This window comes from Schistocerca cancellata, chromosome 6 (genome assembly GCF_023864275.1).
Source record: "Schistocerca cancellata isolate TAMUIC-IGC-003103 chromosome 6, iqSchCanc2.1, whole genome shotgun sequence".
In the NCBI taxonomy this organism is placed as follows: Eukaryota; Metazoa; Arthropoda; class Insecta; order Orthoptera; family Acrididae; genus Schistocerca; species Schistocerca cancellata.
The window spans coordinates 711,050,651-711,077,595 of record NC_064631.1 but is presented as its reverse complement, the minus strand read 5'-3'; the positions used below and the strand labels follow the sequence as shown (position 1 = coordinate 711,077,595).

General features: G+C 43.0%; 1 protein-coding gene across 1 annotated transcript in view; it reads right to left on the bottom strand.

Annotated features, from left to right (window-relative positions):
- Window positions 1-1,995: 1,995 nt before the first annotated feature.
- LOC126088486 (protein espinas-like) overlaps window positions 1,996-26,945 on the bottom strand; it is a 45,066-nt gene continuing 20,116 nt past the window's right edge. Inside the window, exons 4-6 of the mRNA XM_049906627.1 lie at window positions 23,345-23,723; window positions 12,455-12,816; window positions 1,996-5,273 (exon numbers count right to left, since the gene is read on the bottom strand). Of these exons, the coding sequence (XP_049762584.1) occupies window positions 4,264-5,273; window positions 12,455-12,816; window positions 23,345-23,723 (1,751 nt within the window). The 3' untranslated portion in view covers window positions 1,996-4,263. The remainder of the gene's footprint in view (window positions 5,274-12,454; window positions 12,817-23,344; window positions 23,724-26,945) is intronic.

Genomic DNA, 26,945 nt, shown 5'->3' with positions numbered 1-26,945 from the left:
TGTTACTGTATTATGTTATTAACAGCAAGAATTTATTGTATGCGAGGTGATGAGCAGAGTTGATAGAAAGGAAATTTAATGACAAAAGACCAGCAGGATGTAATACTAATCATAAAGGTTTGCGTATTACACATAATTTGCCAGTTCATATATGTACACTGGGTACTGTAGAAGAATTCTAAACTGCAAACACTTATAATATCTCCTGTTGTGGGATGTTTTGTGGCTTTCACATTTTAAAGTGTAGGTATGCTACAGATTTCCAGGAACTATCATTTGACCAAAAGTAAATTCACGAAAATCAGAAGATGCTGTTTCTTTTCTTTGTTCAGTCTCTTTTTTGCATACAAAAAAGTACATCACATAAAAATAGCTATATGACATTCAAGTAAACTGCAGTGTTTGCTGGATACCTATAAATTGCATAAAATATTGTCTGAAAGCCACCACTTTTATTCATAGTCACTTCAGACACAAAGAACAGGGATAGTTTGTAAGAGAGGGACATATCTCACTCTTAATTTAAGCTGTTAATGGTAAATTTCTATATAATTACAGTCAGATATTAAAACATGAAGCACTATTATAATAGTCTTGTCTTTCACACAACCAAAATGAAGTTAAAAATTTAAACTGGTGACACATGTGTGGCTTATTTTCAGTCACAGAAGAATTAAATTTTTTAAAGGTTACATAGGTAGCACATATTTCCATTGCCAAAATTTGTTTAAGCACAGTGAAATGGTATGTAAAGACTTTCTGCTCACTTGCAAGCATGAAGGTAGTACTCTGCTTCTGTCTCGTATTATCCTAGAGGACCTCCTCACTATGAATCAATTGGAATGAAAGTAAATCTAATCTAATCTAAACAGTTTACTAAGAAAGAAGCCTCCATCCTCTGGCATCTTTTTGAGGTGTGGGAGAGGATGTGGGTATTAAAATGAATATTAAAAAACAACTTATTACATTCTTTAAAAGAAATAATCTGTCATAGCTTTCCAGTGTTTACATATAAAGAATGTATTTCAGTGGTTGAAGATAGAATATTAAACATATCATTATAAAAAGCAGCACCTTGTGACAATTGAAATTTGCATTCAGTGAAGAACAGAAGAACATGGGCATTCTAATATGTACTTCCAAAGGCACCTGCACAGATGGAGTCTTTCATTTCATGCTGCCACTACTGAGTGTCTATTAAAAATAATTATGCTTAAATAGCTAAATTATGTATAATATCATTACTGTATTGCTGAACATTCTGATAGTTTGTTGGGAGTAGATTAATACTTATCACGTCACATTCAGGTGCATATAAGGAAATATGAAGAGAGAAACAGCAAGAGCAATAACATCGTAATGAAATGTCCTACTGTCTTTGTCAGACACCTTTGGTGAGGTTACTATAGTTTTGTGGGCCTTACTTCATAATAATAAAAATAATAATAAGAGACAATGCCAACAGCTGTTCAATTTATTTCATGTTTCAGTCTTAGTTGGAGACAATCTGAAGACTTTTTATAAAAAATTAATTTGAGTATGGACTTTGTCTGCAACACAGATTTTCTTTCCTCATTTTCACATTCAAAAGCAGATCTGTGTCTGGCATAGTTAAATAGAATTTATACCTACAGAAGTGTGTTACTGCTTGATAATTTTATTAACATTTCAGACAGTATTGTTCATTGCTTGCTGTGTGTATTGGGACTAATGGCCACTTTGGGACACAATTGTCTGCTTCTAAAATCTGAAGAAAAGTGCCACAAAGTGCTTTGATCATTTTTGTAACATTAATGTTCACGATTTTTACGTGCTGAATAATTACAATTCTGAGGCATGATAAATTATTTACAAGTTAGTAACATATTTATATCATAGCTCTTAATTGTGAAATGTTCATCTGTCTTGTTGCTATGCATTTTATTAACCACAGAATTCAGAATACAAAATGACCTGGAAGCATACAGTCACAAATGAGCGATACCAAAGGGGCAGGTGGGGGGGGGGGGGGGGGGGGGGGGTGAAGTGCCAACCCAATAAAATCTTGTACTTTCAGAGTTTTCTAATTAATATCAGTTAAAGCCAATCATTGCTATTAATTTATTGCAGCTGAGATTTGTTAGAGTGGCTATTTTCTGCCCACTATAAAACATTTGTTCATCCCTAGTAAGCAAAAAAACCTCTTCATACTGCGGTGTATAGAAACCTTATTGACAAGAGGCATTTCTGAGAGCAGATTGATAGTTTAAATGTTTTTCCAAAACAAGGTCCCAAAAAGTATAACATAACAGCAGAAACTAACAAAAATTAAGGGCTAAATTATTAATAAAAATGTTATTTGTTACAGTGTACAGAAAATAATATCTAGTGAGCCAGAAAACTGGCACATGCATTCTGAATGTTGGCAAAATGTTCAAAAACTGCAGTGCAACTGTAATTTTTTAATCAATGCAAAAACAGTGACAGAAATGGAAAATGAAAATTGGTATAGAAACCATGAGATACACAAATAATGATCCATAAATCAAAGTTTCTCTAGTAATTTATAATTGCCTTAACACATTGACTGCCATAAGGCCTCTGGTGGCGCAGCAGAAATGCCTGCTGTGGCCACTGGCAGCCACACATCTGTTATGATGCTTTTTAAATTAAAGCAAAATGTATCTGGGTTAACAAATATCTACAACATTCCAATCCTAAAAAAGCTGTTTGTTGCCTATAAAGGAACATACAGGATAACAGTCATAGTTTAAAGAAAATTGTAATGTCTTTGAGTTGCATGAAAAAGAAACAAGAGGACAGAAGGACAAGTCCCGTCTAACATAGAATTACCAACATAAAATCTTGTATATTAACACACATGTAGAAGCAATGAACATATGTGTCCTCAGCAAGCAGAAGCATGATAAGAATATCAGGAAAAATAACCAATGGGAAAAATGTAATTAGAATAGATTATGTTGTCAACTGCACATTGTGCACTGTGGTTATTTTCTGGAGAAAATCTGTGGATATCTTATGTGAAAAGACAGATTGTGGATAAACACCTGAAAATTTTTTGGGATACTACCTGTAGATGGTGCTGATCGACCTAACATAGATTTCTAATGAAGACTGAATCTTTCATTGTGCTTCAGTGTATAAGTGGTATTGAAATGTTCTGAACTATTAAAAAGTATATTAGACTAGAACTTGGATGTGGACTTATGCCTTTCACAAATAATACTCTTATCGAATTTACTGCCACAAAAGCCTCATTGTTCAGTCAAAGCTTCAACTGAAAAAACAGGCCTGGAAACACCCCCCACCCCACCCCCAACCCATCTGCTCATTTGTTTCACAAAGGGTCCAATCTAAAGTCCTAGTCTGGCAGGCATTTTTAAACTGTCAGAAAGCTTCATCTCTACCAGTTTTTTATCACTGTATTTTTATTTAGATGTGGTGCTCTAACTATCACTCCAGCTCCTTCTACAGTATGGATGACAGCCAGATCACTATGACATAATGAAACAGGGGAGTCACAGGAAGAATATTTTATTTGCCATACAAAACTAGATGGATGAAGCTTATGAAAATGTACCGTTATCTCGAACCTTTGTGACAATAAAACTGCATATTTCATCTAGTTTTGACATCAACCTGGCCATAATTAACTTTTCTTCCAATCTCAGTTAAAACTTTGCAGTAAGTAATGGGTTTCTGAGTGTAAATTTTTGCTTGTTTATTGTGACTCTATTTTTTCCTTCTACTTTCTTTCTTTTGTAGTTGTATCATCTGAATTTCATGTGTCACAGATCACATCACAGCCTATATTTTTCTAGGCTCAATTACCAGTGTGACACAACTTTTCTTCTCATTAAGGTTCACTTCAGTGGTTCACCCAAAGCCAAGTGAGAGGTTCATTCTAGGAAAATTAGATTTATAGTAAATATCAGCATCACAAATCATATTTCTAGCTGCCTTATGACTGAATTTGAATTACTTCCTTGCTTGGAGATCATGTGGGTGAGAGTAAAACAATGAGGGCAAACTGTAGAATTATTAGATCATAAGAAAGAGGAGCTATTATAGTTTGCATAGTTCTTATTCTGTCTGCGAGTACATGTCACACTTCAAAACATTTCACACAGTCTTCACAGTTCTCTAAGAGAAGAGCCACCATCCGTATAGCGTCAGAGGAGCAGCCATAGAACCAGGAACTGTACTCGCTGCCAGGTACGATCAGCGCCGCTGGGATTCCACAGGCGGTGGAGGACACCGGGATCAGGAGATGGTGCAGTTCTTGTCCTTGTCATCAGTGGCACCACTCTTCTTTGTAGGTGACTTGGGGGCTGCAGACGCAGCTTGTTGCTGACGGCGGGCGCATGCCAGTGCATCATTGGGCACGTACGAGATGCGGACACCACCGTAGGCGCGCCTCGGCGGCAGCTCGTAGGCGTATTCGTCACTGCTGGAGCTAGAGGAGCAGGTGGAGCAGTAACTGTCTGCATCGTCACGGTCTGCTGACGACGATGGCGGAAGTGGGAAGCGCGCAGCGCTGCCACTGGGCACGTGGCTCTCAGAGTTGGTCTTGCGCGGCCCGCGCGCCCTCCGTGAGTCTTCGTAGCCGTAGGAGTAGTCACGATCCCGGTCACGGTCACGGTAGCGCGACCTGCCCGAGTAGCTCCTGCTGCGTGGGAACGTTGTCCGGTGCCGGCTCGGGGACGACGACAGTGTTGCCGACGCCGACACGCTGGAAACTGCAGCAGCGCCCTCTTCTGCATCGTCAATGTCGCGATCGATATCATCGTGCCTGTCACCCTGGAAACGCACGCTTAGCTGACCCTTGCTTGCCTTGCCCTGCCGCCGTGAGGGTGAAGCCGGTTGCTGTGGCAGTGGTGACTGCTGCTGCTGCTGGGGTAATGGGAAGTGGTGATGGTGAGGTGGGGGTGGTGTGGGCCTACGTGGCAGAATGTCAGGCGTAGCCTCGGGGAGTGGGGTGGTCGGCACGGGTGAGCTCGGCTGTGGTGCAGGTGTGGGCAGGGGTGGAGGAGGCGGTGCTGGGGGCGGTGGTGGCTTCCACGCGTCCAGGCTGAGGCTGAGTTCGGCCAAGTGCAGTGGCTCACGGCTGCGGTCGCGTGCGTGCAACAGCCTCTCCAGATCGGGGTTGCAGCCAGTGGGCTGTGAGTCCACTGGACCTGCCGTCATGCTGCCAGGCCCCGAGGATCCGCCACCGTGCTCCGAAAGCAGCCGCTCGAGGTTACGCTCCAGTAACACGCGGTCCAGCCCCTTCCCTGCACAAAAGGCAAGGTGCTTTCAATGTGGAACAGAGGCAGCACAGTTAAACATTACAATAAACTCACCAAACGTAATGTTGGTCACACACTGGGCCCTTTGAAGCATTGAATATGGTTAAATTCGTGGCCTCATCGAAACAATTCATGTGAAAAACTGCTTGCTTTATTCATTTGTGACATCTTAGAAACAATAGATGTGGGTGAACGGGTAAATTCTGCCAGCCAGGATTTACAAAATACATTTAAAGCTGTACTGCATCACCAATTGCTAATCAATACGTGATTATACAGAGTAGCTTTATAAATACATGACTGACAGTGGACTGTTTGACTAATAGAACCCAATATGTGATACCAGACAATGAACATCCCACAGAAATGAAAGTAACTTGTGGTGCTCCAAAATCGTGTAATAGGAGATCTAGTGTTTTCATATTATGAAAACATTTTATCAGACAGGATCAGCAGCACCATGAGATTATTCACTGAAGCTGCTGCTGTCTACAAGCAAATATGAGGGTAATTCCAAAAGTAAAGTCTCCTATTTTTTTTATAAGTACATAGACCTGTTTATTTCTACAATGGTTTACATCAGTTTACAGCTTGAACATTTAGCTATTTTTCAACACAACTGTCATTTCTGTCGATGAATTTTTGTAAACGCTGTGGCAGATTTTGTATGCCCATGTCATACCAGCTCGCTGCCATGCTGTTCACCTCGTCGTCAGTGCTGAATTGCTTTCCCGCCAAACGTTCTTTTAACTTATGGAACAGGTGATAGTCACTGGCCACCAAGTCAGGACTATAGGGTGGGTGGGTGATTATGTTCCACTGAAACTGTTCCAGGAGAGCAACAGTGTGCCGAGCAATGTGTGGGCGAGCATTGTCATGGAAATGTGTACACCCGTGCTCAACATTCCTCTTGTCCAGTTCTTAATTACCCGTTTGAGTTTTTTCAGAGTCTCACAGTACCTGTCAGCGTTAATTGTGGTCCCAGTGGGCATAAAGTCGACCAACAATACCCCTTTCTGATCGCAAGAAACAGTTGTCATGACTTTACCAGCAGACTGCGTTTGTCTGAATTTCCGCGGCTTTAGCGAAGAAGGATGCCACCACTGCTGTGACTGTTGCTTGGTCTCAGGTGTAAAGTGGTATGCCCAGGTTTTGTCACCTGTAACAATTGAGTCCAGAAAGTTGTCCTGTTCGGCTGCAAGGCGGTGAAGAAATGCACGGGAAGCATCAACTTATTGCCGCATGTGGTCCTCAGTCAGCATGTGTGGCACCCTTCTTGCACACACCTTCTGATATTTCAATGTTTCCGTTAAAATTCTGTGAGCGGTGTTTCGGGAAACCTCAGGAACCAACATGCAGAGATCGTCCAGGGTGATCCGCCGATCTTCACGCATGCTTTGCTCAACCTTCGACACTATCTCCTCAGAAGTTGATGGTCTCCCGCTCCTACCATCTGCAAACTCTCTACACAACTTAGGAACATTTTTGACATCCGTGCATGACTCACAATACACTTCCATCAATTGCTGATGGATTTCAATTGGCGCAGTGCCCTTTGCGTTCAAAAACAGAATAACTGCACACAATCACACTTGGTGGTATCGTCCAACAGGAGCTTCATTCTCAATGGCTGCCAAGCCAAGACTGAGCGACTCAGCAAGGCGTGCACATGTTTACACACAGCGCGTGAAGCACTCTTCATAACAGTGTGACCAACTGCCACACAAACAGCACTGGCCGCTGTGGCTGAGCGGTTCTAGGAGCTTCAGCCTGGTACCGCGCAACTGCTACGGTTGCAGGTACGAATCCTGCTTCAGGCATGGATGTGTGTGATGTCCTTAGGTTATTTAGGTTAAGTAGTTCTAAGTTCTAGGGGACTGATGACCTCAGATGTTAAGTCCCATAGCGCTCTGAGCCATTTGAACCATTTTTGAGCCACACAGAGTTCTGTACGTATAAAAAAAATAGGAGACCTTACTTTTGGGATTACCCTCATATAATCATTGGACGATCAGAAAAAACTATAGTAAGACTGGGACAAAATTTCTGTTTGGTGTAATGAATGGTAGTGGATTTAAATGTGGATAAATGTAAGATAATACCTTTAAAAAGCGAAAAACCCTTATAGTATATGTTTACAAGATTAGTGTGAAAATCTTGAGCATGAAGCATTGCATAGATATAAAGGGGTAATACTAAGAAGCAATATGAAGTTGTATGTGTAGAATCATACATAATCAGTAAATGGAAGATTTAGATTTGTTGGAAAGATTCTGGAAAAACATAGTGAACCCATAAAGGAAGTCACATACAAGATGCCAGTGTGATCAGTTTTGGGGTATTATTCAATGTTTGAAGTCCTTGTCAAATAGGCAAACGAATCCAGAGACATGTTGCTTGTATGTTAATAGATCAATATAGACCATATCAAAGTGTAATGAAAAATGCTCATGGATTTTACACAGGAATCCATTCTAAGAATGATGACATAATTCTCACAAATCCCTGTTGTGTAAATTTAGAGAGACTGTATTTGAAGAAGACTGTGTGACTATTATGTTGTCAACATCATAGAGATAATGAGAAAAGACAGTAGAGATTAGGGCATGCACAGTGGCAAACAGTCATTTTTCACTTGTTCAGTACATGAAAGGAGCAGGAAATAATGGTATACCATCCATTTTACAGTGGCTTGCAGAATATTCATGTATATGTGTATGCAGTTGACCAGTCATGTGGCCTTCCACCACTGACTAAATCATGGTAGTGAAGTAGTGTGTATGCACAAGTTGGCTGTAGGGAACTGCTGCAGTAAGCGGGATTGACATGAACACACAACAGAATGGCAGATACGAACTGTCATGTTTGAAAGTGCCCATGACCACACGGTGAATGTAGTTGTCCTATTTACTTATGTATCAATGCAGATGGTGCATGACATCTACAAGGAATAGTGTCACTTGCAGCCATGTAACTCAGTGTTAGAACAGTGATTGTAAAAAGATCCTATCCAACAGGGAGCAGAGACAAATGTCACCCCCCAGAATGACAGTCAGTTTCAAATCAAACAAGAATTTCTACTGTCAGTGAATGCAATTTCATACTAACCAGTTTCGGTGAACACTGTGAAGGGAACTGCATGCCATGGACATTTGGGAGCAGCTATCTTGCAAAAGTGTATTGCTCATAGTGGCACATAAGGCTGCATGTCTTCTATGGGCCATACAATGCAGACTAGGTGGTAGTTAACTGGAGGCATGGGATGGGGCGCAAAGAGTCACTGTTTTGTCTTTTTTAAAATTATGCAGTGCATACAAAACATCAAGACTAAAATATGCAGGAAGGCGAACATTACGTGTGCCAAGTGTGGCAACCCAGGACACAAGCACACTGAGTGCACATCCACGGAGGCTTTCGACTGTGCGTATCCTGGAAATACAGTGGCCAAGTCTGCAACAAAATAAAAGGAGATGATTGTCAAACCTTTAATGTCCATAATTAAGATGTCACAGTTATGCAATCAACTGTAGATATAACCAATGGGAATGTTACATGGGTGACTGCATCCACTTATGCCCAATACAGCCATCAAGTACAACCTTTTGCAAATGACTTCAGAGACCTAGCAATGTAAGACAGGGGAATAACAGTGGTAAATGAATTCAAGATTCATCCCCTGGAACTCGGACAGAACATACAGCAGAGGACGCATAATCGCCCACCTCAAAGTATCAACTTTACACTAGCAAATAATGCAGCAGTGGGATACGTAACAAATTGAAGCATACATGACAATATAATCAGTAGTGGCTGCAATGTTATAACTTACACACTAACATACACTCACTATACAACTACTGAAGCACTCATCAGACACTTATTGTTCCATAAAGGAGACCGGAAGAAATTTACAGCAATGCGGTCTAGAAAAGATCAATGGAGGAATCAGTTACAGAGCACACAAACGTAACACAGGTAATACAACCTGCACAAAACACATTAACACTGATGGCAAAGAACATAAAATACTCATCAAAACAATGGATGAGATTCAAACAAGATGCCAAACACAAACAAAAATTAGAGAGATGGAAGCATAAGACTTGAGGCATTTAGACATACACAAGACTTATGCAGACAGACCCTATATAACACATGTACACAATACTGGAAACAAATTGTTACAACACAAACAGAGCAAAATATAAGGAACGAGCAATACAAAATACTGCCAGAGAAGACAAAAACTACACTTGTTGTGGGAATGCTAAAGTAGGCTAACGGCATGATTACGAGGGGATTGTAAGAATACAGTAGAGTTTCTACTGTTAAACTGCTGCCTGATGACACCATCGATACAGACACACAATGTCACACAACGCTAAGAGAAGACCTACCCACACCAGACAACACTGTCACCTGTCCTTTTGTGCAAGTAGTGGTTGCACTAGCAGTTTCAGAGCTCAAAAACAAAAAAGCACCTGGACCAGATGGTACCCACTCAGAAACACTGAAAAAACTGGCACCACAAATCACCCCATTTCTAATAACATTACTGAATGATGCCTAATGGCTGGACAGGGTACCTACAGTATGGAAAACCTTCCGATTCAAAGATCTCCATACCTAGTGCCTAAACAGACCTATATGCCTCATAAACACCCTAGCAAAGATTCAGGGGAAGCTACCGTGTAAGTGTTTGCAAACCCACAGAGCTCTCATGGGCATAAGCCAACGCCATTTCAGCTTTAGAACCAGCAAATCTATAGATGATGCCACAACCACGCTCTACACATAGTTAATAACACAATGCGGAAATACGCCACGGTACAAATGTGTCGGCTGGAATCACTGGAGGAGTGCTTTTGAGTGCTTACCTAATGCCAGACAAGTTGAATGTGCCCCTGTATTGTACGTTTCTTTGCAATACTTTTCCTGATGCATTAGAAAAGTTCCTCTTGATGTTTGGCAACAGCTGTTGTTTCAGCGTGATGGTGCACTACTACACTTTGAAATGATTGTGCGTAACTATTTAAATGAAGTGCTTCTAGGGAAATGGATTGGTCAAGGAGGTCCAATGCTCTAGTCACCATGTTACCCATTGCTTAATCCACTAGATTTTTATCTGTGGGGACACTTAAAGGAATAAGTTTATAGTACTCCACCCACTAATGTAAATGACTTAATAGCTTTCACGCATGCCGCCTCGGCTGTGGTGGATGTGGGTATGTCGTGGAGGGTCCAGTAAAATATTATTAAGCAAGTGGCGAAGTGTTTGCAAATGGAAGGTGGTTACTTTGAACAACATTTCTAAAGTGAATATTGCTCATACATGTACGTACATACCAGTTCTGTGAAGATAAGTCTGGATATCAAACATACAGAATGGTATTACTGCACCTAGCATAGTGTGCAGTCTAGTGTAGCCTATATATTGTGTTTTTTTTACCTCACTGAATACTGGTTTACTTTCTATTGGCTTTATTCGTATCATAGACAAAACTAAGTGGTCACTTACATACATAAAAAATTTATATTATGTCTTAGTGTTTAAATAACAATAATAATGCCAGAATGGAAAAAGAACAGGTCTAACAACATTCTACACATACTGAGCGCTGGTTAGTGTCCCCACCAGAAACAACAAAGGTGAGCGAGTGTTATGGCTTATCGTACCCCCCAGACAATAAGGCACAGGGTGGGCCACTGTCTCTCGGAAAAACGCATTTATGAGACAGCGTTCACCAGGCCTATGTCGCACGTGCAAATGACTATCAGTAGCATGCAGACAGAATCGCCGAAGACGGCGGTGCCCATTCCATCTTCAGAGTGATCCTCCGACGGTACCAGCCGAGCTGTGGACGTCAATGCTGTGGCGCGGGTACAGACAGAATAGCGCTGTCCGTGCCCGTAGTAAATCGGCATTCCAAACGTCGTGGCCTGCCCTTGTCAGTTGTCAATTCCCCGAGAGGATCGTCCCGCCTCTCGGAAAGCTACAATTTGACCCCGTTTTAAATTCGCTCAGTCAGCTGTAGGAAGCAGGAGTGTGCCTTTGTGTTACGGTTGCCTGCTCGCTTCAAATGTTTGCGCCACAGTGACCCTCTGGCTGTGAGCATTTCTTATTAAAGGGTAGACACACACTGTTGTAGCTATGCCGCTATGCTATATGTTGGTGGGCGAAATCGAAACCATTATCTGAAGGCTGTAAATTCAGTTAAATACTTAGGGATTACAATTACAAATAACCTAAACTGGAACGATCACATAGATAATGTTGTGGGTGGAGCAAACCAAAGACTGCTATTCATTGGCAGAACAGTTAGAAGGTGCAACAGGTCTACTGAAGAGACTGCTTACACCACGCTTGTCCGCCCTATTCTGGAGTACTGCTGTGCGGTGTGGGATCCGCATCAGGTGGGACTGACGGATGACATCGAAAAAGTACAAAGAAGGGCAGCTGGGTTTGTATTATGGCGAAATAGGGGAGATAGTGTCACAGACATGATACGCGAATTGGAGTGGCAGTCATTAAAACAAAGGCGTTTTTCGTTGCGACGGGATCTTCTCACGAAATTTCAGTCACCAGTTTCCTGAACCGATTGCGAAAACATTCTGTTGGCACCCACCTACGTAGGGAGAAATGATCATCACGATAAAATAAGATAAATCAGGGGTCGCACAGAAAAATTTAAGTGCTCGCTTTTACCGCGTGCCGTTCGAGAGTGGAACGGTAGAGAGACAGCTTGAAGCCGGCAGGTGTGGCCGTGCGGTTCTAGGCGCGACAGTCTGGAACCGCGTGACCGCTACGGTCGCAGGTTCGAATCCTGCCTCGGCCATGGATGTGTGTGATGTCCTTACGTTACTTAGGTTTAAGTAGTTCTAAGTTCTAGGGGACTGATGACCACAGATGTTGAGTCCCATAGTGCTCAGAGCCATTTGAACCATTTTTTTTTTAGACAGCTTGAAGCTGGTTCATTGAACCCTCTGCCAGGCACTTTATTATGAAAAGCAGAGTAATCACGTAGACGTAGATGTACATCTACTATCACTCAGGTGGCATATGCCATCATCGGATCAAAATCGATGTCGTCTTTCCAGGTGTATTAATCTTTTTTTACGACAGTGTATCGGAACAAGCTGAACAAGCTGCGGGCCGTTATACGTACCAGCTGGCGACGGCGAGGGCTGTATGTTGTACTGTGGCGGCTCGCTGGCTGGCGGCGGGGGCGGCGGGTCGGGCGCGGGCGGCGGGGGCGGAGGCGGCGTCGGGGGCAGCGCCTTGCAGGCGGAGGCGGCGCCCGCGCGGTCCCGCTGCAGCGCACGCCGCCCCATCTTGGGCGAGCGCGTGGGCGGCGGGCTGCGCAGGGGCGACGCCTGCAGGCTGGGCGTCGGGGACTGGGACTGCGACGAGTGGTGGCTGGCCGTGGGCGACTGGCACGGCGCCGCCCGCGCCGGGGACAGCCGCCGCGGAGACAGCTGCGGCGGCGGCGTCAGCTGCGACGGCGGCGGCGGCGGCGACTGCGCCGAGCTGCGCGGAGCGTGAGATGACATCCTTGTTTAGTGTCTGTTTTTGCGTTCACTCATTCGTCGATGATATATATATGTATATATACAGGGTGATTCAAAAAGAATACCACAACTTTAAAAATGTTTATTTAATGAAAGAAACATAATATAACCTTCTGTTATACATCATTACAAAGAGTATTTAAAAAAGTTTTTTTTTCACTCAAAAACAAGTTCAGAGATGTTCAATATGGCCCCCTCCAGACACTCGACCAATATCAACCCGATACTCCAACTCGTTCCACACTCTCTGTAGCATATCAGGCGTAACAGTTTGGATAGCTGCTGTTATTTCTCGTTTCAAATCATCAATGGTGGCTGGGAGATGTGGCCGAAACACCATATCCTTAACATACCCCCATAAGAAAAAATCGCAGGGGGTAAGATCAGGGCTTCTTGGAGGCCAGTGATGAAGTGCTCTGTCACGGGCTGCCTGGCGGCCGATCCATCGCCTCGGGTAGTTGACGTTCAGGTAGTTACGGACATATAAGTGCCAATGTGGTGGCGCTCCACCCTGCTGAAATATGAATTGTTGTGCTTCTTGTTCGAGCTGAGGGAACAGCCAATTCTCTAACATCTCCAGATACTGTAGTCCAGTTACAGTAGCACTTTCGAAGAAAAAGGGACCAAAAACTTTATTGGCTGAAATGGCACAGAAAACGTTCACCTTAGGCGAGTCACGTTCATACTGAGTTGTTTCCCGCGGATTCTCGTCGATTCACTTCTGCCGTACTCAATAACACAAAAAGCTTTCTGTTGAGCGGTCGCCATCTTAGCATCAACTGACGCTGACGCCTAGTCAACAGCGCCTCAAGCGAACAAATGTACAACTAAATGAAACTTCATAGCTCCCTTAATTCGCCGACAGATAGTGCTTAGCTCTGCCTTTTGTCGTTGCAGAGTTTTAAATTCCTAAAGTTGTGGTATTCTTTTTGAATCACCCTGTATATAGCAGAAGTTAACTGAGGACCGACATACCTGTCCCCACGTTTGTGTTAACCCGACCAGGATTGCGAACAACCCCATATTCGAGTGTAAAATCCCTTATTTAATATTTTTCTGCCAATTTATTTTATCCTCGTATCTCTTTTTATCGAAATACTCCCCCACCGCCACACCTTCACCTGCACATGTTAGGCAATAAATTCTGCCTGACTCATGTAGTACTATCACCGTCAGAGGGTGGTACGGGACCACGAGTCCCACCGCCACACCTCCAAAGTGAATTGCAGTGACGCAGTCACTGCACAGTGGAAATTTACTGGCTCACCAACACAGTTAGACCGCAATGGACCGGTGATGCTGTATTGTAACCTATCACCCCGGACTACAAGTCCATTTTAAAAAAAAAAAAAAAAAAAATTTATCGAAATTACATGCCTTTATGTTGCTGATCAATATATCAAAGTGTGCATTTAGCAGGGTTAACTATTGGGTGCGACAGGCTATTTACAAGAAGAAATAAAAACTTTGAGGTTCGCCGACGACATTGTAAGTCTGTCAGAGACAGCGAAGGACCTGGAAGAGCAGTTGAACGGACTGGACAATGTCTCGAAAGGAGGATATAAGATGAAGATCAACAAAAGCAAAACGAGGATAATGGAATGTAGTCGTATTAAGTCGGGTGATGCTGAGGGAATTAGATTAGGAAATGAGACACTTAAAATAGTAAAGGAGGGTGGTGGTGGTTAGTGTTTAACGTCCCGTCGACAACGAGGTCATTAGAGACGGAGCGCAAGCTCGGGTTAGGGAAGGATTGGGATGGAAATCGGCCGTGCCCTTTCAAAGGAACCATCCCGGCATTTGCCTGAAACGATTTAGGGAAATCACGGAAAACCTTAATCAGGATGGCCGGAGACGGGATTGAACCGTCGTCCTCCCGAATGCGAGTCCAGTGTGCTAACCACTACGCCACCTCGCTCGGTGAGTAGTAAAGGAGTTTTGCTATTTGGGGAGCAAAATAACTGATGATGGTCCAAGTAGAGAGGATATAAAATGTAGACTGGCAATGGCAAGGAGAGCGTTTCTGAAGAACATAAATTTGTTAATATCGAGTATAGATTTAAGTGTCAGGAAGTCGTTTCTGAAAGTAATTGTATGGAGTGTAGACATGTATGGAAGTGAAACATGTACGATAAACCGTTTGGACAAGAAGAGAATAGAAGCTTTCGAAATGTGGCGCTACAGAAGAATGCTGAAGATTAAATGGGTAGATCACATAACTCATGGGGAGGTATTGAACAGAATTGGGGAGAAGAGGAGTTTGTGGCATAACGTGAAGCATTGGAGGGCAGCGTGGAGGGTAAAAATCGTAGAGGGAGACCAAGGGATGAGTACACTAAACAGATTCGGAAGGATGTAGGTTGCAGTAGGTACTGGGAGATGAAGAAGCTTGCACAGGATAGAGTAGCATGGAAAGCTGCATCAAACCATTCTCTGGACTGAAGACCACAACAACAACAACAGGAACCAGAGGGCAGTTATAAGAGTCGAGGGGCATGAAAGGGAAGCAGTGGTTCGGAAGGGAGTGAGACAGGATTGTAGCTTATCCCCGATGTTATTCAATCTGTATATTGAGCAAGCAGTAAAGGAAACAAAAAAAAAAAATTCGGAGTAGGAATTAAAGGCCAGGGAGAAGAAATAAAAACTTTGAGGCTTGACAATGACACTGCAATTCTGTCAGAGACAGAGAAGGATTTGGAAGAGCAGTTGAACAGAATGGACAGTTTCTTGAAAGGAAGGTATAAGATGAACATCAACAAAAGCAAGACATGGATAACTGAATGTAGTCGAATTAAATCAGGCGATGCTGAGGGAATTAGCTTAGGAAACAAGATATTACAAATAATAGATGAGTTTTGCTATCTGGGCAGCAAAATAACTGGTTGTGGCCGAACTGGACACGATATTAAATGTAGACTGGCAATGGAAAGAAAAGCGTTTCTGAAGAAGAGAAGTGTGTTAACATCGAATACAGATTTAAATGTTAGGAAGTCTTTTGTAAAAGTGGTTGTATGGAGTGTAGCCATGTATGGAAGTGAAACATGAAAGATAAACAGTTCACGCAAAAACAGAATAGGAACTTTTGTGATGTGGTACTACAGGAGAGAGCTAAAGATCAGATGTGTATATTATGTAACTAATGAGGAGGTACTCAACAGAACTGGGGTGACAAGAAATTTGGGCTACAACTTCAATATAAGAAGGGATCGATCGTTTGATAGGACACATTCTGAGACATCAAGTGATCAAAGTGATCACCAGTTTAGTACTGGATGGAAGTGCGGGGGGTGGGGTGGGGGATAGAGGGGGTGGGGTGGGGGGGTAAAATCGTAGAGGGAGACCAAGAGATTAATATAGTAGCAGATTCAGAAAGTTGCATTAGTTATTGGGAGATGAGGAGGCTTGCACAGGATGAAGCGCCATGGAGAGCTGAACCAAACCAGTTCTCGGACGGAAGACCACCACAACAACAACATATGTGATTCAAGAGTTAGCAGTTTACGTAGTTAATTGTAGTCTTCACTGTCCAGATTCAGAGCACATATGTTTAAACTGCGAGCGACTCTCTGAGCCTTTTCAGTCGACATGTTACTATACAACGTAACCAGATAACTGCACCCCATAAGTCCTAAATATTTTCGAGACAGGATTAATAAAGACTAGAGAAACGTTAAGATGGTTGTTTTAGTGCTTCAGGTGTTGTACATAGTCCTCCACCAGTTAAGGACACCACACAGGACGTTCATACAGCCACGTGAAACTGTCAGAAAAGTCATTCTTTTGGATGTTGTACAACTCGTGCTTCACATTGGCTTGAATGTTGGCCACGTCGTCAAAGCTCTTATCCTTTACGCGAATTTCTGCACTTTGTATTTTTCTGATAGGTTCATATTGATAACACGAAGTCTGCTACTCGTGATGATTGTTTCCGAAAAAGTATTGTCCAAATTTTGCATTTCAGTCAAGCAGGCGTCCGTGCGTCGCCATTTTTGGTCTGGAGTCAATATGTGCAGGTCAAACTTGGCATACATCTCTCTCTTCTTCAAATTACCTAGTTTTCCAGTAATCTTTCTCCAATTATAAATATTCATAAGGCTTAAAATATGAATGATTTTTACCTACAGTTGCATGTGACATTTCCAAATTTTTATGTACATACATACTTAATGTTTCTTTGTTTGTTAAAGGCCCAGTGATACAACAACAGCGGAATCGGACACCATTTGCGAACAATATGCACCCAAACCAGGAGAAAGCCCAAAGTGCCCTCTGGTATAGCGAGACACAGTCACCAAAAATAGTCCAGAGAAAATTCCAGATTCCAGCCACCAGACGTTAAAGACATCAAGATGTGGTATGCAAAGCTTAAGGAAACTGGGAGCGTCTGTGATCTCTCTAGAACTGGCTGGCCTGGACCTAGTGTGCAGACAATTCAAACAGTTGGAGACGTTTCCGTCAGAAGTCCCTACAAGTCAGTCTGCACGGCCTCGCGTGAGTTGCAGATTCCTAAGACATATCGTACATAATCAATTTCTTTTCCATGCGTAAAAAATCCAGATCTTGCAGTCCTTCCACTGAGTGGATTAAGTTCTCGTTATGACTTTGCTGTTGCCATGCTGGCTGAGACTGACGAAGGTAATGACCATCTGAAACGTGTCCTTTTCTCAGATGAGGACACATTTCATTTGAACGGTGTTGTCAACTGAAACAACTGGGGGGCTGAGAATCCCAAAGCTGTGTCTGAGAACTTCAGAGACAGCCCTAAACTGACTGCGGTGTGCGACCTTATGTACAATAAAGTCATAGGACCATTTCTCTCAAGTAAAACGACAGTGACAGCCAGTACCTATCATGATATGTTGCAGTCACTTGTTGTGGCCAGATTCAGGACATTCTGGACTTAATTTTCCAACAAGATGATGTGCCACCTGACTGGGGGTTAGACGTTTGTGCCTATTTAAATACAACATTTGTGGGAAAACGTTCGTACCTTCTTGGATACATATTTTTGGAAAGATGGATCAGGCATGGTGGTCCCACAAACTGGCCTCAGGTCGCTGGATTTCTACCTTTAAAGTTTTGTGAAGGACCAGGTTTATCAAACACCAGTGAACCACATTGCAACATCACGGTGCAGAATTACTGACGTCATAACATCCATCCCTGACGAAATGCTGACTAATACATGGGTGGAAATGGAATGTCGTCTGGATATCCTTTGGGCAACGAAATGAGGACACGTCGAAATTTATTAATTGTGTGTGCGATTGTATAAAAATACTGCACTTCAAAATAAAAGGTGTGTGTGTGTGTGTGTGTGTGTGCGTGCGTCATATTTTCTGCCTTATACATGCTTGTAATCAGGGAAAGACTCCTGGGGCACCCTGTACTGTATTGACACCCTACGGCCAGATGTCCACTACTTAACATAACCTGCTTACAACTGACTGGTTCAACGCACGTCTGTTGTTTATAGTTATTAGTTCAAGCCGCCATCGTAGTAACTGCGCTGATGATGTCGCTTACAGTTAGGAATAAAATCAAGTCTTGGGGCTTTTTGGACGGATGGTGTAGTTGTGTAAAGGAGTTAGATTGGTAAATGACTTTCCTGTTATGCTACTATACCCATTTTCCTTTTTTCAGTAACCTGAGGCTGGACCACTCAATTAATGTCATTTACAAGACGATTGCAGTGTTTCCCCCAGGCAGTATGCCTCGTCTCTGTGAGATGGGGTACAAATTATGGATGGACACATTTTTAAAAATGTCTATATATATTGTATTAATGTTTATAAAAAGGGCATCGATATTATCGAGACAAACAAATCGATGTTTTGAAATATAGATATTTTTGCCCCATCCCTACACGAGAGAAGTTTGTGGAGTGAAACACTACTGACATAAGTTCTGCCCATTGATTGTTGTACTTACCATAGATTCTCGTATTTGCGACAACGAGAGTCCATTTTCCATTAAATACCAGTGCAGTAATGTGCATGACTTTTGCCCTGAGTCTACGTTACTTTTACAGTGCGTCTGTCTTTTCTTGATCCAGGCAATCAGGGGGTAAGGAGAGCGCACATTCTGTCTCATAGTTCAGAGCAGGAAGTGGTAGTTTCCATCATTCTCGAGAAATGCTGTCACCGAACTCGTTCGTTTTGCACGTCGTACCTGTCATTTGCAGCGGTGTAAATGACACACGGAAGTAACGAACTTTCACAAATATGCAGCGCAGATCCATTCGTGTTCAAATCTGGTGCTCAATTGCAGTACTGAATATGAAATTAAATGAAGCCAATTGTAAGACATACGATAAGATAGCAAAGGTTGGTAGTATCTGGGATGGGAAAGAAATCTGCCGTTGAAAACTTATAGTGCCTATGAGTGAAGAAAAGATACTCAATGTGTAGTATCGATTAGTCCTTACATCGACCGTTAAATTCTCAGAGTCGTATATCGACATGCTTCAGCGAAAGTATGAACATTCAGATGAATATCAATACTTCTTGCGTTACACTGCGGCGTTTTTAATAATCTATATATGTGGGCGATATTTCTTTACACGACATATCCATATCGAAATGGCAACATCGAGTGCCAATATTTTTATTTTTATAATTTAAAATTTTTTATATTTTATAATATATTTTTTCGCAGTTTTCGATAAATATTTGAAGCTGTTCTTTTGAAATTGTTATAGAACGTAATTTTGCTTCCGCTGTGTGAAGGAGTCTTACTACTTTTTGAACTTTCTTCACGTCCAGTCTTCCTCTTTGACTGTGTGAAGCAAGTATAGATGGCAGAAAGAAGTAGTCCGATTGCGCTGGGTGATGGCGGTGTGAACGGAATAAGACATCCGATGTGAAGAAAAACAATTTTTAACGCAACTAGTGTGCTATTTCATCACATCGGTATTCTTAAAAAATTGCTGCTGAAAGTCACGAACAAAAATTCTAACTGACAAGATTGGTCTTTGCGGATGGGCAGAGGCGTGAGAAAGGAAATGCTGACGTAATCGGCGGTCGAAGCTACCGGCAGAAAGTACAACGTTTAACTTCACCACGCAGTCTTGACACTACAACTGCTAGGTCGCTGGCGTTTGCAGGAACACACACACACACACACACACACACACACACACAGGGAAGTCGAGACCAAGGGTTCGAGACATCCGATATGTAACGAAACCGAACGACGGACCAATCGGACACCTTTTATTGTGCCACTTACCTGCAGTTACCATTATTAGCAAAGTGGTTATTGCCAATCGTGAACGTGTATCGTTTTCCTTTCAGTTCTTGCTCTGAGGGGAGACAGTTTGGATTTCTGAAAGGTTCTGATATCAAGAAGGCTATTTACACCAACAGTGAAAATGTACTTAATTCATTGAATAACAAGTTACAAGCAGCAGGTATTTTCTGTGATTTGTCAAAGGCATTCGATTGTGTGAACCACAACATCCTTTTAAATAAATTAGAATTCTATAGTGTCACGGGCAGTGCTGCAAAATGGTTCAAGTCATACCTCGCTAACAGGAAGCAAAGGGTGTCAGTGGAAGGGACTAGTGAATTAAGTCATCAGTCATCATCAGAATGGGAAGAAATTACATGTGGTGTTCCACAAGGATCCATCTTAGGGTCATTGCTTTTTCTTGTGTACATTAATGATGACCTCATCACTTAGACTGGCAGAAGCAGAGTTCGTTTTGTTTGCAGATGACACAAGTATTGTAATAAATAGTATGTCGAGTGTAGTTCTAGAAAGATCTGCTAATGATATTTTCATGGATATTAATAAATGGTTCAAAGCCAACTCACTGACATTAAACTTCGAAAAGACTCACTATATGTAATTCAGAACCTGTAACAGGTTTCCTCCCAGCATATGCGTAAAGTATGAAGAAGAGCAGATAGAAGAGGTCGACAGTCTTAAATTCCTGGGATTACAACTTGATAATAAATTCAGTTGGGAGGAGCACACCACAGAACTGCAGAAACGCCTTAACAAAGCTGTATTTGCAATTCCAGTGTTAGCAGACATAGGCGACATAAAAATGAAAAAGCTTGCATACTTTGCCTACTAATTCCATGATGTCATATGGTATAATATTTTGGGGTAACTCTTCAAGTCAAACAAAAGTTTTCAGAGTCCAAAAGCGTGTAATGCGTATTATTTGTGGAGTAAATTCGCGGACGTCCTGTAGAAACCTATTCCATGAACTGGGTATACTAACTACTGCCTCTCAGTATATTTACTCCTTAATGAAATTTGTCCCAAATAATATATCTCTTTTTCCAACAAACAGCTCAGTTCATTCATACAATACCAGGAACAAAACTGATCTGCACAAGGACTTAAAAGCACTTACTTTAGTTCAAAAAGGGGTCCACTACTCAGGAACACTCATCTTCAATAATTTGCCAGCAAACATAAAAAAATTAGTTACAAATAAAGATCAGTTTAAAAGGAGCCTGAAAGACTTACTAGTGACCAACTCCTTCTACTCCATAGACGAATTTTTTAATAGAAACAGATGATGTTTTGTATATATTCTTACTATTAGTATTGTTGTTTCAGGTTTAAAAAAATTGACATGTTCCGCATCCACAAGGATCTCCTCAGCACAGATCTGTGGAACGAAAAACTAATCTAATCTAATCTAATCATAAGCAGGCTACTAGCTTTTTGATGTGCAAAATGTCTAATAAAAATCAGTAGTGAAATATACAGCTCTAAAACTGGGAGTTTATTTACAATGCGCGGCCGATATTCTTTTGGCTGTTACGTCGATTTATTTTACCGTCGATATACGGATTATTCTTTTTCGATATACAGGGTGTTTCAAAAATGACCGGGATATTTGAAACGGCAATAAAAACTAAACGAGCAGCGACAGAAATACACCGTTTGTTGCAATATGCTTGGGACAACAGTACATTTTCAGGCAGACAAACTTTCGAAATTACAGTAGTTACAATTGTCAACAACAGATGGCGCTGCGGTCTGGGAAACTCTATAGTACGATATTTTCCACGTATCCACCATGCTTAGCAATAATATGGCGTAGTCTCTGAATGAAATTACCCGAAACCTTTGACAACGTGTCTGGCGGAATGGCTTCACACGCAGATGAGATGTACTGCTTCAGCTGTTCAATTGTTTCTGGATTCTGGCGGTACACCTGGTCTTTCAAGTGTCCCCACAGAAAGAAGTCACAGAGGTTCATGTCTGGCGAATAGGGAGGCCAATCCACGCCGCCTCGTGTAGGTTTCGGATAGCCCAAAGCAATCACACGATCATCGAAATATTCATTCAGGAAATTAAAGACGTCGGCCGTGCGATGTGGCCGGGCACCATCTTGCATAAACCACGAGGTGTTCGCAGTGTCGTCTAAGGCAGTTTGTACCGCCACAAATTCACGAAGAATGTCCAGATAGCGTGATGCAGTAATCGTTTCGGATCTGAAAAATGTGCCAATGATTCCTTTGGAAGAAATGGCGGCCCAGACCAGTACTTATTGAGGATGCAGGGACGATGGGACTGCAACATGGGGCTTTTCGGTTCCCCATATGCGCCAGTTCTGTTTATTGACGAAGCCGTCCAGGTAAAAATAGGCTTCGTCAGTAAACCAAATGCTGCCCACATGCATATCGCCGTCATCAATCCTGTGCACTATATCGTTAGCGAATGTCTCTCGTGCAGAAATGGTAGCGGCGCTGAGGGGTTGCCGCGTTTGAATTTTGTACGGATAGAGGTGTAAACTCTGGCGCACGAGACGATACGTGGACGTTGGCGTCATTTGGACCGCAGCTGCAACACGGCGAACGGAAACCCAAGGCCGCTGTCGGATCACCTGCTGCACTAGCTGCGTGTTGCCCTCTGTGGTTGCCGTACGCGGTCGCCCTACCTTTCCAGCACGTTCATCCGTCACGTTCCCAGTCCGTTGAAATTTTTCAAACAGATCCTTTATTGTATCGCTTTTCGGTCCTTTGGTTACATTAAACGTCCGTTGAAAACTTCGTCTTGTTGCAACAACACTGTGTTCTAGGCGGTGGAATTCCAGCACCAGAAAAATCCTCTGTTCTAAGGAATAAACCATGTTGTCCACAGCACACTCGCACGTTGTGAACAGCACACGCTTACAGCAGAAAGACGACGTACAGAATGGCGCACCCACAGACTGCGTTGTCTTCTATATCTTTCACATCACTTGCAGCGCCATCTGTTGTTGAAAATTGTAACTACTGTAATTTCGAAAGTTTGTCCGCCTGAAAATGTACTGTTGTCCCAAGCATATTGCAACAAACGGTGTATTTCTATCGCTGCTCGTTTAGTTTTTATTGCCGTTTCAAATATACCGGTCATTATGGAAACACCCTGTAGGTATGTCGATATCGCCACACTTGAAGCATCGATACACCGGACACTCGATATTTGTAAAAGTGTCAACAGTCCTAGTCGGTAGTGCAAACAGTCCGGGAGCGTACCTGGTGGCGTGACGCGGCTGGTGGCGCCGCAGGGCGGGCGGCGAGGCGGCGGCGGCGGCGGCGGGCGGCGGCGGCTGCGGCCGGTGGTGGGGGCGGCGCAGCCTGGAGGCGGCGTCGGGCGACCCCGGCGGCGTCAGGCTGGCGCTGGCGCTCGACTCGGAGGGCGCGCGCCGCCGCGGGCCGCCGCCCCCGCCGCCCCCGGCCGGGCCCGCCGAGCTGTCGGACGGCGTGGGCGGCTCTCCCTTGCTGCACGCGATGCTGCAGTAGATGGCGCCGCGGCGCGGCAGGAAGGGCCGGCCCAGCAGCGAGGCGCGGCACGTGTGGCAGCAGAAGCACTGCTCCGTGGCGTGCCAGTGCTGGCCCTCGTGGCTCATCTGGCCTGCAACAGCGCGCCGCCGCCTCACTCACACTGCGCACTAGAGATGGGCAAAACTGTTCTTTTCAGAGATCGGATCAGAACTGTTCACTCCCTGAAACGAATTAGCTCTTTTTCATGACTCACCACTCATTCACAATAGAAAATAAATGGAAGGCACATTGCCCTTTAAACTTGGTTTATTCCAGTACTATACCTGTATTTTGATCTTATTTGATCCTATTTTGAAGTAACACAGATAATGAGTAAGAATTTTGTATTGTTTATTGAAATTTCCACGATATCACAAAATTTTTGATTATTGATTTATTTTGCACTATCGTGGTTTTCTGGGTGATCGGAAAATGTTGTAACTTGAGATTTACATTAACAATATATTTGGCTATAATGTACTAAAATTTCATTAACCTCATACAAATACATCGCAAGCCATATATTTTTAAAGTGAACGTTTCCTTCCGAAGACGCCTAAAATCGCAAAATCCGTACCAGAATAAGAAAAAAAAATATCTGTAAAACGAAAGTGCTGCATATAGCCTTACGCAGAATAAAACAAAGAAAATATTGGTGTATCACATTTTGCGATACGTTTATCGGTTCGTTCGTAATTACAGCGTAAATTCGAGTGTCCATAATAAAAATCCTATAGTAAGAGGAGTCGTCAGGAACCTAATCTGATCAGTTTAAACAAATAAAAATAAAATAAAAATAAATGATGTATACATAACATTTGTTGTTGTTATGGTCTTCAGTCCTGAGACTGGTTTGATGCAGCTCTCCATGCTACTCTATCCTGTGCAAGCTTCTTCATCTCCCAGTACCTACTGCAACCTACATCCTTCTGAATCTGCTTAGTGTATTCATCTCTTGGTCTCCCCCTACGATTTTTACCCTCCACGCTGCCCTCCAATACTAAATTGGTGATCCCTTTATGCCTCGGAACATGTCCTACCAACTGATCCCTTCTTCTAGTCAAGTTGTGCCACAAACTTCTCTTCTCCCCAATCCTATTCAATACTTCCTCATTAGTTATGTGATCTACCCATCTAATCTTCAGCATTCTTCTGTAGCACCACATTTCGAAAGCTTCTATTCTCTTCTTGTCCAAACTATTTACCGTCCATGTTTCACTTCCATACATGGCTATACTCCATACAAATACTTTCAGAAATGACTTCCTGACACTTAAATCTATACTCGATGTTAACAAATTCCTCTTCTACATAATAATGTAATATACATAGCGGTATTACTATGAAGAACAATATCCAGTAGGGACAAACTCCGATGCAGAGGCGCTGAGTCGAGCAGGTCGAGCCGCGAGCTGTATTACTGCGTGAGCTAAGACCGCAGAGACCAGAGTGACACCTGAGTTGCTTTGCTCAATGCTCTGGCTAGAGCGAGAACGGTGGGGTGAGCGTTGAGCGGGCGAGTTCCGAGGGTGGGGGGAGCGGTGAACTCACCCGCTCCGAGACTAATCGTCTGTTCCCTTGCGAGCAGGTTGTTGCAAGTAGTTCCTATGTTATCTGCTAGGTGGCTCTCTGTCCTGTTGCTCGCATCAACTGCCCAGAGGGCAGGACGTGCGACTGAAACGATCGCCGACAGAGTGCGATGCGAAGTTAAGCTGCGCCAGACACTGCAAGCGCCAGACGACGCACCGAGACGGCACGGCATATGTGAAACACAAAATCCAATGGGGCACTGCACAATGCAGGCAGCCAAGGTAGAAGCAAGGCAGAGGCCGGCGCTTGCTGTGTTGTGTGGCATGCACTGTGCTCTGACCAGCAGAGGCGCTGCTGATATGCTCCGTCTCTCTCTCTCTCTCTCTCTCTCTCTCTCTCTCTCTCTCTCTCTGCCGTGGGAAACGTTTGGAGCTACAGTTCTTTTTTTCTGAATCACTGATTGTTCACTCCTTTGAAAGATTCAACTCTATGAATTAGTTCAACAGCGGATCTCCCATCTCTACTGCGCACCCGGGGGGCGTTCTCGTCCAGGAGGGACGACGCTCTTCACAGCATACGTCGTTTCTACGAGATTTCTTACAAGGAAACCTGCCCAAATGCTGGTGAGAATTCAGCCTCCCTTCAAGAATTATCATATCAGTTCTGTTTACGACTGTCACAATTTCTGTATGACAAACTGGGGCATTTCTCTTACACTGACTGAAAATGGCCGTAATTTGGGAGACATGTACAGAGACCATATCCTTAAGCTTAAAAAAAAGTTAATTAAAGGAAATACTTTTGTCGGTTTGTGATTACAAGCTTCTGCAGGTACACCAAATAATGGATCTTTGAAAGATCTCGCTTATTTGTCTGGAAGCGTCGCGCGCTAACACTGCTTTCACTATTGCTGTTGATTTTTTTCTGTCCAACGTCACATTTTTTGAATTGGAATCATGATAAAGTTTGGAACTTAGCCTAGAAGTTCAGTCCTCTGATTAGAAACGTACGAAGTTTAACGGCGTGATAGCACGTTGCTAATTCCGCTGCTTTTACGTATTTTCCCTATTTAAATGAAACAAAATAAATGTCCCTTTCTTTGAAGTGCTTGGAGACTGCACGTTTTATTTAATCTTTACGTTAGTTAAATGATGCTTAATATCTCTCTTACCCCACGTATAATGCATACAATGTGCACAAATTACACATTTTACACATTCTACTTCATAGTCACTTCCCCAATTTTTTATGAAGAACCACTTTTATGAATATTTCTCTTGGAGTGTGTTGCATTACTTATTGCCCGCCCATCCTATATAAGGTGAGTCAAAAACGACTTCACAAATTTGAAATGATTTAGAAATTTATTCAGATAACTTACAGAATCGGTAGATGTGTCTCATGAATCCATGGACCCTACATGTCAGCAGGGGACTGTTCAAGCTGCTGGAGGCTGTGTAACGGTACGGGGCGTTTGCAGTTGGAGTGATACGGGACCCCTGATACGTCTACATGCGACACTTACAGGTGACACGTACGTAAGCATCCTGTCTGATCACCTGCATTCATTCATGTCCATTGTGTATTCCAACGAACTTGGGCAATTCCAGCAGGACAATGCGACACCCCACACGTCCAGAACTGCCAGAGAGTGCCTCCAGGGACAGTCTTCTGAGTTTAAACACTTCCGCTGGCCTCCAAACTCCCCAGACATTAATATGGGATGCCTTGAAACAGGCTGTTCAGAAGAGATCCCCATCCCCTCTTACTCTTACGGATGTAG